Consider the following 13,790-nt stretch of genomic DNA (forward strand, 5'->3'; position numbering starts at 1 on the left):
ATGGTTAGGGCTTCCCTGGTGGCACAGTGGTTGAGAGTCTGCCTGCCGATGCAGGGGACACGGGTTCGTGCCCCGGTCCGGGAAGATCCCACATGCCACGGAGTGGCTAGGCCCGTGAGCTATGGCCGCTGAGCCTGCACGTCCGGAGCCTGTGCTCCGCAACAGGAGAGGCCACAACAGCGAGAGGCCCGCGTACCGCAAAAAAAAAAAGAAAGAAAAAAAAATGGGTATGGTTAGCGCTCAATTATTGTGGCAACTCTGCTCTTAACAGCCTCAGATGGTATTAGATTCCTGAAAGCATCACTGTAGTACACAAGATAATTAGGAACTAACAAGTGAAAATGAGTGACAGTTATATGAAAGGATGAAAAACATGGGTTCTGGAGACATATTAGCTATGTGATTTGGGTGACTTAACCTCTCTGTGTTTAGTTTTCTTATCTGAAATATTGTGATGATAATAATAGTTCCTACCTTAGCTTGTTAAGCAGACTGAGATAGTACATGTCATGCTTTTAGGAACAATGCAAAATAAATGCATAATGAGCACTAAATAAATGTTATGTATTATTACTATTAATAAAATACAGTTAACATTAACACTAATATTATTAATGCCCCAAACATAACAGAAATATATTGTGAAGCTCATAGGATAGCATATTTAACCCCTGTGGAATTTCTTCAGTCCTTGGAGAGCAGCATACAGAACGATTTCCTATTGCTTTGTTCAGCAACAGGCTTTTTAAGTGCTAAGGGTACTTTTAATTTTGATGGTATATTTTTCAAATTACTATACTATAGGAGTTCATAACTTGATGTCCATATTTTCAAGAGTTCTTTGAATCCTCTGAATTTAAGAAAATATTTATGTAAATATTTTTTCTGGAGAGAAAAGAGATGAGAGAGAGACAGAATTCCCAAAAGGGTTAGTGGCCCCCCCCCCCAAAAAAAGGCCTGTGTTGTTTTGAACTCTTTGAGAAGCCCATCCAAATTTGGGAGTCTAATAGAATAAATTGTTAAAACTTTGGTGTGGAAAAAGTCCTAAAATCTATCATTAAGACTTTATAAAAGGAATGAAATAACGTTTTCCCCTCATTTCTTTGTTATGTAGCCCAGGTTACTTGTGGTGGTGTTTCATCATGCATGTCATATATTAGCACCACTCTGTTTGCATAGCTATAATTCGGAATCAGAGAATACATCAAAGTCACCAGTGCCTTCTGTGTTAAATATTTTATTGTCAAGGAACAAGAATTTAAGCAAAAAGTGCTGTTTTCCACGTTTAAAATTTAGCAAGCAGAAAAGGATCATTTAAAATAGAAGTTATTTTCTTTGCTGCCATCTAGTGGTTAAATAACTTTTCTCAGAGTAATCAAAGGTAAGCTAAAATAGTGAAAGATTCATTGTAAATATTTGATTATTTTATATTTTACCTATAAAAATCTAAATCTTAGTAAATAGGATTAATATAGGAATAACTATTAAGTGATTTCAGTCATGGTTTTTTAAAGTAATGTGATTTTATTGTCTTGTCTCTACCTCTCTATCCTAATTCATACTACTCTCAATTTTTCAAGCCTCCTAATTGCTCAGCTTGCATCATCTCTTGCTTCCTTTTAATCATTTCTCTGCACTAAAGTTACAGTGATATCTTCAAAAAGCAAATCTTATGCTTCCTGCCCAGCTTAAAACCTTTTAGTTGAGGTTGCTTTGGGAATAAAGCAAACTCCAAATAGACCTACATGGTTTTGCAGCGTTTGTCTCCCACCTACCACCTCTGCAACATCTAGCATTATATTTGTCGTCTTTACTCTAGTCATGATGGCCTTTCACTCCCTCTTACTACATTCCTTCATGCCTATCCATGCACTTGCAGTTCCTCTGCCTACAGTATGCTTCCCTATCCTCTGTCCTCTTCACATAGTAATTCCTAATTCTGAGCTGTTATCACTGCCCTAAGGAAGCATCCCTGCCTATACCACATTTCCCTGTTACAAGTGCTCGTAGCAGCATGTAACTTCATAATTCTTTCTCATTTGCAATTTAAACTTGTTGATCTAATTATTTTATTGATGTTTGTCTTTCCCACCAGACTACATGCTCCAAGAGGGTAGGAAACATGTCTTTTTTACTTGTTGTGTCTTTGGTGTTCAGTAAATGTTATTGGGTTATTAATGAATTAATACAAATGTCAGAAAAATAGGCAGTTTTTGAATTATAGATACACTGGGGTGAGGGCTTACCTTAATTGTTGTAATGGGAAAGAGTGTGTAGTTAACAAAATAAAATATGGGCACTAATTGAATTGGCCTCACTTAAATGAACCATATATGCTTGAAGTGTAAATAGATTCTTCCAAGTTACAGGAAGCATTTTAGTCTCTTTAAGTAGGTAGACATTCACATTTATATACTGCTTTGTTTTGTATACAATGTCTTTCCACAATGAAAAAGTCTGAAGTATGGGTATCGGGAGGTGTGGATTCTAGCCCTGTGTGGATTTGGGTAGGTCCTTATACTGGACAAGAGGGCTACACAGGATAATCGTGCAGTCCTCATCAAGCATGCACATTCTTTGCCTTTCATCACAAGTTTAAGATCCCAAACCAGAAGTTCCAAATCAGAGGTATATTATTTAGCCAATGTAGTGTTGCTGAAAAAAAATTATTTACTTCCATTATTGATGTAATTTCTTAACTGAAAAGCTAATACCTAGTTTTTGTTTTATTTTAATTAGGATTTTCTCTGGATATTATTCACGTTAATGAACAAGTATAGATGTAGATTGAGAATTCTTAACAAAAGCAGTTTTGATTTTTTTTTTAAAAAACCCCACAATTATTATTATTTTTGAGGTAAAATTCACGTACCATGAAGTTTTTACCTGTTTAAAGTGTACAGTTCGCTGGTTTTGGTATATTTACAAGGTTGTGTAGCCATCACCACTATCTAGGTCTAGAACATCTAGAACACTTTCATCACCTCAAAAATAAACCTAGAACCCATTAGCAGTCAGTCTCCATTCCCTCCACCCTTCAGCCTTTGTCCATCGATTTTTTTTTTTAATTGAAATTTGCTTTTTTGTTTGCAGAATCCGAGAAAACAGGGGCCTGAAACTCAAGGCAGTACCGCAGAATTAATTACAGGGCTCGTCCAACTGGTACCTCAGTCACACATGCCAGAGATTGCTCAGGAAGCAATGGAGGTAAGGGGAAAATGAATTCTAGGCTCTTGAAGGTAAAGTTGTAACTACGTACATTCCTTTTTTTAATCTATTCCTTTTAAATTTTTTCTTTAATTTTTATTTTATTAAAAAAATTTTTTTATCCAATTTTTAAAGGTTACTTTCCATTTACAGTTACTACAAAATATTACCTATATTCCCCATGTTATGCAATATATTCTTGAGCCCATCTTACACCCAATAGTTTGTACCTTCCACTCCCCAGCCCCTGTATTGCCTGCCCCCCAAACTCCCTCCCACTGGTAACCACTAGTTTGGGCTCTGTATCTGTGAGTTTGCTTCTTTTTTGTTATATTGACTAGTTTGTTAGATTTTTTAGATTCCACATATAAGTGATATCATATAGTATTTGTCTTTCTCTGTCTGACTTATTTCACTTAGCATAATGCCTGCCGAAGTCCATCCATGTTGCTGCAAATGGCAAAATTTCTTTCTTTTTTATGGCTGAGTAGTATTCTGTTGTATATATATGTATTCATTACCACATCTTCTTTATCCATTCATCTGTTGGATGAATGGACACTTAGGTTGTTTCCATATCTTGGCAGTTGTAAATAATGCTACTATAAACATTGGGGTGTATGTATCTTTTCTAATTAGTATTTTTGTTTTTTCCAATATGTACCCAGGAGTGGAATTACTGGTCATATGGTAGTTCTGTTTTTAGTTTTTTGAGAAAAAAACTGTTTTCCACAGTGGCTGCACCAGTTTACATCCCTGCCAACAATGTACAAGGGATCCCTTTTCTCCATATCCTCATCAACATTTGTTATTTGTGTTCTTTTGGTTTATTCTGACAGATGTGAGGTGATATCTCATTGTGGTTTTGATTTGCATTTCCCTGATGATTACTGATATTGAGTATCTTTTCATATGCCTGTTGGCCATCTATATGTTTCTTTGGAAAAATGTGTATTCAGTTCTTTTGCCCATTTTTAAAATCGGGTTCTTTGTTTTTTTGATGTTGAGTTGTATGAGCTGTTTATATATGTTGAATATTAATCTCTTATCAGTCATATAGTTTGCAAATATTTTCTCCCATTCAGTAGGCTGTTTTTGCATTTTGTCAATGGTTTCCTTTGTTGTGCAAAAGCTTTTAAGTTTAATTAGGTCCCATTTGTTTATTTTTGCTTTTATTTCCTTTGCTTCAGGAGACAGATCTAAAAAAATACTGCTACTATTTATATCAAAGAGTGTTCTGCTTGTTTTCCTCTAGAAGATTTATGGTTTCTGGCCTTATATTTAGGTCTTTAATCCATTTTGAGTTTATTTTTGTGTATGGTGTTAGAGAATGTTCTAATTTCATTCTTTGACATGTAGCTGTCCAGTTTCCCCAGCACCACTTATTTTCTTCCATTGTTTTTTTTTTAAAATTAATTAATTAACTTATTTTTGGCTGCATCGGGTCTTCGTTGCTGCGCGTGAGCTTTTCTCTAGTTGCAGTGAGCTGGGGCTTCTCTTCATTGCGGTGCGTGGGCTTCTCATTGTGGTGGCTTGTCTTGTTGCGGAGCATGGGCTCTAGGCACATGGGCTTTGGTAGTTGTGGCACATGGGCTCAGTAGTTGTGGCTCACAGGCTCTAGAGTGCAGGCTCAGTAGTTGTGGCTCACAGGCTTAGTTGCTCCCCAGCATGTGGGGTCTTCCTGGACCAGGGCTCAAACCCATGCCCCCTGCATTGGCAGACGGATTCTTAGCCACTGCGCCACCAGGGAAGGCCAGTATGGTCATTTTAACAGTATTGATTCTTCCAATCCAAGAACATGGTGTATCTTTCCATCTGTGTGTTGTCTTCAGTTTCTTTGATCAGTGTCTTATAGTTTTCGGAGTATAGGTCTTTTGCCTCCTTAAGTAGGTTTATTCCAGGGTATTTTATTTTATTTTATTTTTTTGATGCGATGGTAAATGGGAATTGTTTCCTTAATTTCTCATTCTGATAGTTTGTAGTTAGTGTATATAGACATGCAACAGATTTCTGTGTATTAATTTTGCATCCTGCAACTTTACTGAATTCATTGATGAGCTCTAATAGATTCTTGGTAGTGTCTTTAGGATTTTCTATGTATAGCGTCATGTCATCTGCAAACAGTGACAGTTTTACTTCTTCCTTTCCAATTTGTATTTCTTTTAGTTCTTTTTCTTCTCTGATTGCTGTGGCTAGGATTTCCAAAACTATGTCAAATAAAAGTGGCAAGAGTGGACATCCTTGTCTTGTTCCTGATCTTAGAAGGAAATGCTTTCAGCTTTTCACCATTGAGTATGATGTTAGCTGTGGGTTTGTCGCATATGGCCTTTATTATGTTGAGGTATGTTCCTTCTGTGCCCACTTTCTGGAGAGTTATTATCATAAATGGATGTTGAATTTTATCAAAAGCCTTTTCTGCATCTATTAAGATGATCATATGATTTTTATTCTTCAGTTTGATAATGTGGTGTATTACATTGATTGATTTGTGGATATTAAAAAAATCCTTGCGTCCTTGGGATAAATACCACTTGATCATGGTGTGTGATCTTTTAATGTATTGCTGAATTCATTTTGCTAATATTTGGTCGAGAATTTTTACATCTGTGTTCATCAATGATATTGGCCTGTAATTTTCTTTTTTGCCATAGCTTTGTCTCATTTTGGTATCAGGGTGATGGTGACCTCGTGGAATGAGTGAGGAAGCATCCCTTCCTGTGCAATGTTTTACAATAGTTTGAGAAGGATAGGTGTTAACTCTTCACTAAATGGTAAAATTCACCTGTGAAGCCATCTGGTCCTGAACTTTTGTTTGTTGAGAATTTTTTTTATTATTGATTCAGTTTCATTACTGGTAATTGGTCTGTTCATATTTTCTATATCTTCTTGATTTAGTCTTGGAGACTGTACATTTCTAGGAATTTGTTTTTTTCTCAGGTGTCCATTTTATTGGCATATAATTGTTCATAGTAATCTCTTATGATCATTTGTATTTCTGTGATATCAGTTGTAACTTTTCCTTTTTCATTTCTGATTTTATTCTTTTAGGCCCTCTCCCTTTTTTTCTTGATGAGGCTGGCTAAAGGTTTATCAATTTTGTTTATCTTTTCAAAGAACTGCTGTTAGCTTCATTAATCTTTTCTATTGCTTTTTAAGTCTCTGTTTCTCTTATTTCTGCTCTGATCTTTATGATTTTTCTTCTACTAACTTTGGGTTTTGTTTGTTCTTCTTTTTCTCGTCCCTTTAGGTGTAAGTTTAACTTGTTTATTTCAGATTTTTCTTGTTTCCTGAGCTAGGCTTCTTCTTAGAACTGAGGTAATCTTCTCTCTTAGAACTGCTTTTGCTGCATCTCATAGATTTTTGTGGATCGTTGTGTTTTCATTTTCATTTGTCTGCAGGTATCTTTATTTCCTCTTTGATTTCTTCAGTAGCCCATTGGTTGTTTAGTAGCATATTGTTTAGCCTGCATATGTTTGTGTTTTTTGTAGTTTGTTTCTTGTAGTTGGTGTCTAGTCTCATAGTGTTGTGGTTGGAAAAGATGCTTAATATGATTTCAGTTTTCCTAAATTTACTGAGACTTGTTTTGTGGCCTAACATGTGATCTATCCTGGAGAATGTTCCATGTACACTTGGAAAAGAGTGTATTCTGCCGCTTTTGGATGGAATGTTTTCTACGTATCTGTTAGTTGATATAGACTAACGTGTTGTTTAAGGCCAGTGTTTCGTTATTGGTTTTCCGTCTGGATGATCTGTCTGTTGATGTAAATGGTGTGTTAAAATCACCTACTATTATTATGTTACTGTCAGTTTCTCCCTTTATGTCTGCTAATATTTGCTTTATGTATTTAGGTGGTCCTATGTTGGATGATAAAAAGAGACATCTCATTATTGCAAAGGGTTCAATCCATCCAGAAAATAAAACTTTATATGAGTCTAACAACAAAGATTTAAAATATATAAAGCAAAAACATAAAATTTCTAAATATATAAAAACATGTAAAGTAAAAGGAGAGATAGACAAATACAGTTATAGTGGGATACTTGAGCATACCTTTCTCAGTGTCTGGTAGAATAAGCAAGCAAACGAATAGTAAGGGTAGAAGATCTGAACAACATGGTTATCAGATTTGACCTGTTTGACACTTACAGAGCACTGCATTCAATAAATGCATTTTCTTTTCAAGTACATGTGGAACATTTAGTATATCTTGAGCATAATGCAAGTCTCAACGAATTCTGAAGGATTGAAATTATCCAAAAAATTTTTTATGACTACATTGAAATTAAGCTAGATAGCAGATAACAAAAAGGTTTATGAAAGATCAAATGACTATACAGTTGATGCTTGAACAACATGGGTTTGAACTGTGCAGGTCCAGTTGTATGCAGATTTTTTCAAAAAATATGTTGGAAAACTTTCTGAATATTTACGACAATTTGAAAAAACTTGCCAATGAATTGCTAACCTAGAAATACCAAAAAAAATAAGAAAAAGGTATGTCATGACATAAAATATATATGGATACCAGTCTATATTATCATTTTTTGGATCATTTATTTTATTACACTTTTTTACTTTTTTTAATTGAAATATAGTTGATTTACAATGTTGTGTTAATTTCTACTGTACAGCAAGGTAATTCAGTTATACATACGTTCTTTTTTTTAATATTCTTTTCTGTTATGTTTTAATCACAGAATATTGAATGTAGCTCCCTGTGCTATACAGTAAGACCTTGTTTATCCATATATTATCATTTATAAATCTATTATAAAAAGTTAAAATTTATCAAAACTTACACACACACTTACAGACTGTACATGGCATCTTTCACAGTCAAAATAAATATAAAAAAATGTACAGATGCAGTATTAAATCATAACTGCATAAAATCAACTGTAGTACATACTGTACTACTGTAATGATTTCATAACTGCATTTTGTTACTATTTTGGTGAGCTCAAGTGTCATGAGTATCCATTTAAAATGCTATGTGAGGCTCATAGTCTCTGCATGAGCAGTTAATCTCATCAGTAAATTGTGTATCAGTAAAAAGCGATCTCTTGTGGTTCTCATGTATTTTTCATCATTTTTAGTGCAGTAACATACCTTGAATAACACCATGTAACCCATATGAAGTGCCACTAGTGATGAACGCAGAAAGAAGTCATGACATTACAAGAAGTTGAATTGTTTGATATGTGCTATAGATTGTAGACAGCTGTGGTTGTCTGCCATTTCAAGATAAATGAATCCAACATAAGGACTGTTGGTTGGGGGGAGAATGGAAATTCATGAGGCTGTTGCTGCAGATACTCCGGGTGGCATGAAACCTTGCACTTTTTGTGAAATATCTTTTTATCTTGTATTGAAAAGGCAGCTTTTATGTGGGTGCAGGATTGCTATAAGAAAGGTATACCTATTGACTTCGAGAAAAAGTGAAGTCTTTATCTGACAATTTGAAGCAAAAGGAAAGTGAAGGATCTAAAAGCTGGAGAATTTAATGCCAGCAAAGGATGATTTGATACTTTTAGAAAGAGCTTTGGCTTTAAAAATGTCAAGGTAAAGGAGAAGCAGCTTCTGCTGACCAAGAGGCAGCAGATGAGTTCCCAGACGCCATTAAGAAAATCATTGAGGGGAAGGGATGTAAGCCTGAACAGGTTTATAATGCAGATGAAAGTGTGCTACTCTAGAAAAAAATGCCACAAAGGACATTTATTAGTAAGGAAGAGAAGCAAGCACCAGGATTTGTGCAAATGCAGTTAGGTTTATGATCAGAACTGCCCTTATTTATAAAGCTTCTAACTTCCAAGCCTTGAAAGGAAAAGATAGATACCAGTTGCTAGTCTTTTGGTTGTACATCTAGAAAGCCTGCACAGTGAGAACCCTTTTTCTGGATTAGTTGCATCAATGCTTTGTCACTGAAATGAGGAAGTACCTTGCCAGTAAGGGGCTACCTTTTAAAGTTCTTTTGATACTGGACTATGCCCCTGGCCACCCGGAACTCCATGAGTTTAACACTGAAGGTGTCAAAGTGGCCTGATTGCCCCAAACATGTCTCTAATTCAGCCTCTAGATCAGGGGTTCATAAGGACCTTTAAGGCTCATTACACTCGGTACCCTGTGAAAAGGATTGTCAACGCTATGGAAGAGAACCCAAATAGAGACAACATTATGAAAGTCTGGAAGGATTACACTATCGAAGATGCCATCATTGTTATAGAAAAAGCTGATTCATCTTGTAAACATGATGTAAACTTACAGTATTGATAAATACAGTACAGTACTATCGATCTTTTTTCTTTTTGATTTTTTAAAAACATTTTCTTTTTACTAGCTTTGTTGTAAGAATATAGTATATAATATATATGACATCCAAAATTTGTGTTGATTGACTATGGTATTGGTAAGGCTTCCAGTCAACAGTAGGCTATTAGTAGTTAAGTTTTTAGAGAGTCAGAAGTTATATGTGCATTTTTTACTGCATGGGGGGTCAACACCCCTAACCTCATTGTTCAAGGATCAAACTGTGCTTTGTTTTTACTCATATATCCTGCTCGTAAGAAAGTAAATTAGTACAACCATCATTAAAAATTGTTTTGCAATATATCTATAAAAGCTAAACATATGACTTAGCAATTCTCCTCCTAGGTATGTATCCAACAGAAATGTATATGTATGTTTACTAGAAGACACATACAAAAATATTAATAGCAGCATAATTTGTAGTAGGCAAAAACGCTGGAAACAACTCAAATATATCAACATTATCATTCCACTTATTAAAGCAATGCAAAAAGAACAAGCTACCACTAAGTACAAAGCATGGTTGAATCTCACATACATAATATTGAGTGAAAACAGCCAAACACAAAAGAGAACATGCTGTATGATTCCCTTTATTTATACAAAGTTCAGAAACAGGCAAAAATACCTATGGTGATAGAAGTCAGAACAGTGGCTACCTTTGTCAAGAGCTGATGACCGGAAGGGAATGTGAAAAAGGCTTCTGGGTGTTAATAATGTTGATCTGGGTAATGGTTATATGAGGTATATTCATTTGTGAAAATTCATTGAACTGTATATTTAAGATTTGCTACTTCATTATTTATCATGCCTTATTTTACCAAAAGTGTTTCAGCCTCATTGTTACACTCATTGCTTGTATTTGTGTACATTGCTGTTGGTTCTATAAAACAGTATATACTTTGCATTCTTTTTGGAAGGCTATTTGACAGTATTTAGCAGGAGCTATACAGATGTCCATTTTTCTGTCAAATAATTACATTCCTGTAATTTTTTAATCCTGTGAATATAAGTTAAAAGGAAAAAGTTACACACATATATGCTTACTGCTCTTATTTGTAATAGAACATTAGGAGAATTTTAAATATTCACTAGTAAGAGAATGTGTTAATATTCAATAACAAGAGAATGATATTTCAGTTTGGTGAACTGATTGACATATATACACTAGTATGTATAAAATGGATAACTAATAAGAACCTGCTGTATAAAAAAATAAAATAAAATTCAAAAAAAAATCCATTAAACCGTGCAGATCACAAAGCAATATGGAAAAATATTTATGAAATGTCAAAGGAGTATACTGTGTTTACAGTTTTGTTAAAATATATGTGGAAAACTTAAAAATGGAAAGGAACATGAAAAGGAAAACATTCATATTAAGGCAGAGGAAAGACTAACACATTTTCTTTGAATATTTCAAAAAAATGGTTTGTCAAACAAAAATGTTACAGAATTTGCCACTTTAAAGTGTCAGTAACTAAATTTTTGCACAATAGTAACAAAATTGAATGTTAATTTGTGCTGTTTTTCCTTGATATGAGAGGTATAACCTATATAATTTTTGAAGATTCTCACAGCGAATTGCAGTTTTCACTAAACATCTCAAAATAATTACAGTGAAAGTATTTGAAATAAGAAAATATAGGTCTGGTGTTTATATAATTTATAACTTTTGGAGTTACAAAGTTGAACAAGGTTAGAAATTGACTTATTTTTCCTAATGTGAGGCAGGTTATCATTGCAGCTGTATTTGCAGTTTATGCATTTAATTTGGTTTTAAGAGAAGAAATCAGATCTCATTATGTGTTCCAAACAGTGTTTCATTGGAATTTTAATAAAAGGCTTTAAAGAGGAGTAAAGAATCTCCAAATGTGCTGACCAAAGACTGAGGAGAATGTGCAGAGCTCAACAGTGTGCGTCTGGGGGAAACGTTGTGGAGCTGGAGTTAGGATAGGGCTGGTTTGAAGGAAGAGTCTAGTTTTACTCTTTATACCCTTGATGGCATTAATTTATTTAATAGTAGTGTTTTTTTTATATTAGTTGTGTATTCCTGTTAATGTTCTGTGAGCCAAATCCAATTTCAATTCTGTGGTCAATTGAGGTATTTTAGGATGAATAATCTGCTATGAAATACAAAATCTATTTTCCTCCCCCTCTCTCCTTTTTGAAAAATAATTTGTCCTGTCTGTTCCAAAAGAATTTGTGGCAAATAAGATAACTTCTACTTTATCTTATGGCCTAGAAGTAAAATTTTTTTTGTCAGACTTTATGGACTGACTTTATTTTTTATTTTTATTTTTATAATTATTTTTTTTTCTTATTAGTCAACCATTTTACACACATCAGTATATACATGTCAATCCCAGTCTGCCAGTTCATCACACCACAACCCGCACCCCACTCCACTTTCCCCACTTGGTGTCCATACGTTTGCTCTCTACTTCCGTGTCTCAATTTCTGCTCTGCAAACCGGTTCATCTGTACCATTTTCTAGGTTTCACATATATGCGTTAATACGATATTTGTTTTTCTCTTTCTGACTTACTTCACTCTGTATGACAGTCTCTAGATGCATCCACGTCTCTACAAATGACCCAATTTCGTTCCTTCTAATGGCTGAGTGATATTCCATTGTATATATGTACCACATCTTCTTTATCCATTCGTCTGTCGATGGGCATTTAGGTTGCTTCCATGACCTGGCAATTGTAAATAGTGCTGCAGTGAACACTGGGGTGCACGTGTCTTTTTGAATTATGCTTTTCTCTGGGTATATGCCCAGTAGTGGGATTGCTGGGTCATATGGTAGTTCTATTTTTAGTTTTTTAAGGAACCTCCATACTGTTCTCCATAGTGGCTGTATCAATTTACATTCCCACCAGCAGTGCAAGAGGGTTTCCTTTTCTCCACACCCTCTCCAACATGTGTTTGTAGATTTTCTGATGATGCCCATTCTAACTGGTGTGAGGTGGTGCTTCATTGTTGTTTTGATTTGCATTTCTCTAATAATTCGTGATGTTGAGCAGCTTTTCATGTGCCTCTTGGCCATCTATATGTCTTCTTTGGAGAAATGTCTATTTAGGTCTTCTGCCCATTTTTGGATTGGGTTGGTTGTTTTTTTTAATATTGAGCTGCATGAGCTGTTTATATATTTTAGAGATTAATCCTTTGTCCATTGATTTGTTTGCAAATATTTTCTCCCATTCTGAGGATTGTCTTTTTGTCTTGTTTGTGGTTTCCTTTGCTTTGCAAAAGCTTTTAAGTTTCATTAGGTCCCATTTGTTTATTTTTGTTCTTATGTCCATTACTCTAGGAGGTGGATCAAAAAAGATCTTGCTGTGATTTATGTCAAAGAGTGTTCTTCCTATGTTTTCCTCTAAGAGTTTTATAATGTCCGGTCTTACATTTAGGTCTCTAATCCATTTTGAGTTTATTTTTGTGTATGATGTTAGGGAGTGTTCTAATTTCATTCTTTTACATGTAGCTGTCCAGTTTTCCCAGCACCACTTATTGAAGAGACTGTCTTTTCTCCATTGTATATCCTCGCCTCCTTTGTCATAGATTAGTTGACCATAGGTGTGTGGGTTTATCTCTGGGCTTTCTGTCCTGTCCCATTGATCTATATTTCTGTTTTTGTGCCAGTACCATATTGTCTTGAGGTAAAATATTTTTGTGTGTATTAGTTTTGGAGAGATCTCCTTACTTGGGGATTATTTTTATTTTCTATAGAGTTCTTTGATACTTATTGAAATTATTTTGTTTGTGTCTTAAAGCACTTTTTACACATGTATATTGCTATTCTGAATTCATCAGTATATAACTTATGTGTATATGCCATTTAAAGTAAGACTGATAGGAATAAAGTAACTTCATTTTTTATATATATTATTATATATATATATAATACATATAATCCCCTAGAGGTTTTGGTTCTTCAGAGTTTTTCTGTTGTGCCCTATACTGTGTGTTGAGGCTACAATTAAGTAGCTCAATTAGTTAGCATCTGTAAAATAAATACTCCAGTGTTATGTTTACCAAAACTCTTTTGAATAAGTCTTCTCTTTCTCTTTTTTAAAAATTCAGGCTCTGTTGGTTCTTCATCAGTTAGATAGCATTGATTTGTGGAATCCTGATGCTCCTGTAGAAACATTTTGGGAAATCAGGTATATGCACTGTTATTTTTCAATTTAAAATTTTATTTTGTATTTTTTGTCTTTGAATATTAACTCTGTAGTACTTAGTTTATTATAAAACTTTATTCATTTATACCTCC

At 34.5% G+C, this 13,790-nt stretch overlaps 1 protein-coding gene across 6 annotated transcripts in view; it reads left to right on the forward strand.

Moving 5' to 3' along the window:
* Positions 1 to 13,790, forward strand: part of NF1 (neurofibromin 1) — a 248,699-nt gene that overhangs the window by 99,232 nt on the left and 135,677 nt on the right. For all 6 annotated transcript variants that reach the window (XM_082678058.1, XM_082678063.1, XM_082678062.1 and 3 more), the window contains 2 exons: positions 3,094 to 3,207; positions 13,601 to 13,680. In XM_082678058.1, coding sequence (XP_082534184.1) covers positions 3,094 to 3,207; positions 13,601 to 13,680 — 194 coding nt within the window. The remainder of the gene's footprint in view (positions 1 to 3,093; positions 3,208 to 13,600; positions 13,681 to 13,790) is intronic.

This window comes from Grampus griseus (assembly GCF_964374135.1).
Source record: "Grampus griseus genome assembly, chromosome: 20".
NCBI lineage: Eukaryota > Metazoa > Chordata > Mammalia > Artiodactyla > Delphinidae > Grampus > Grampus griseus.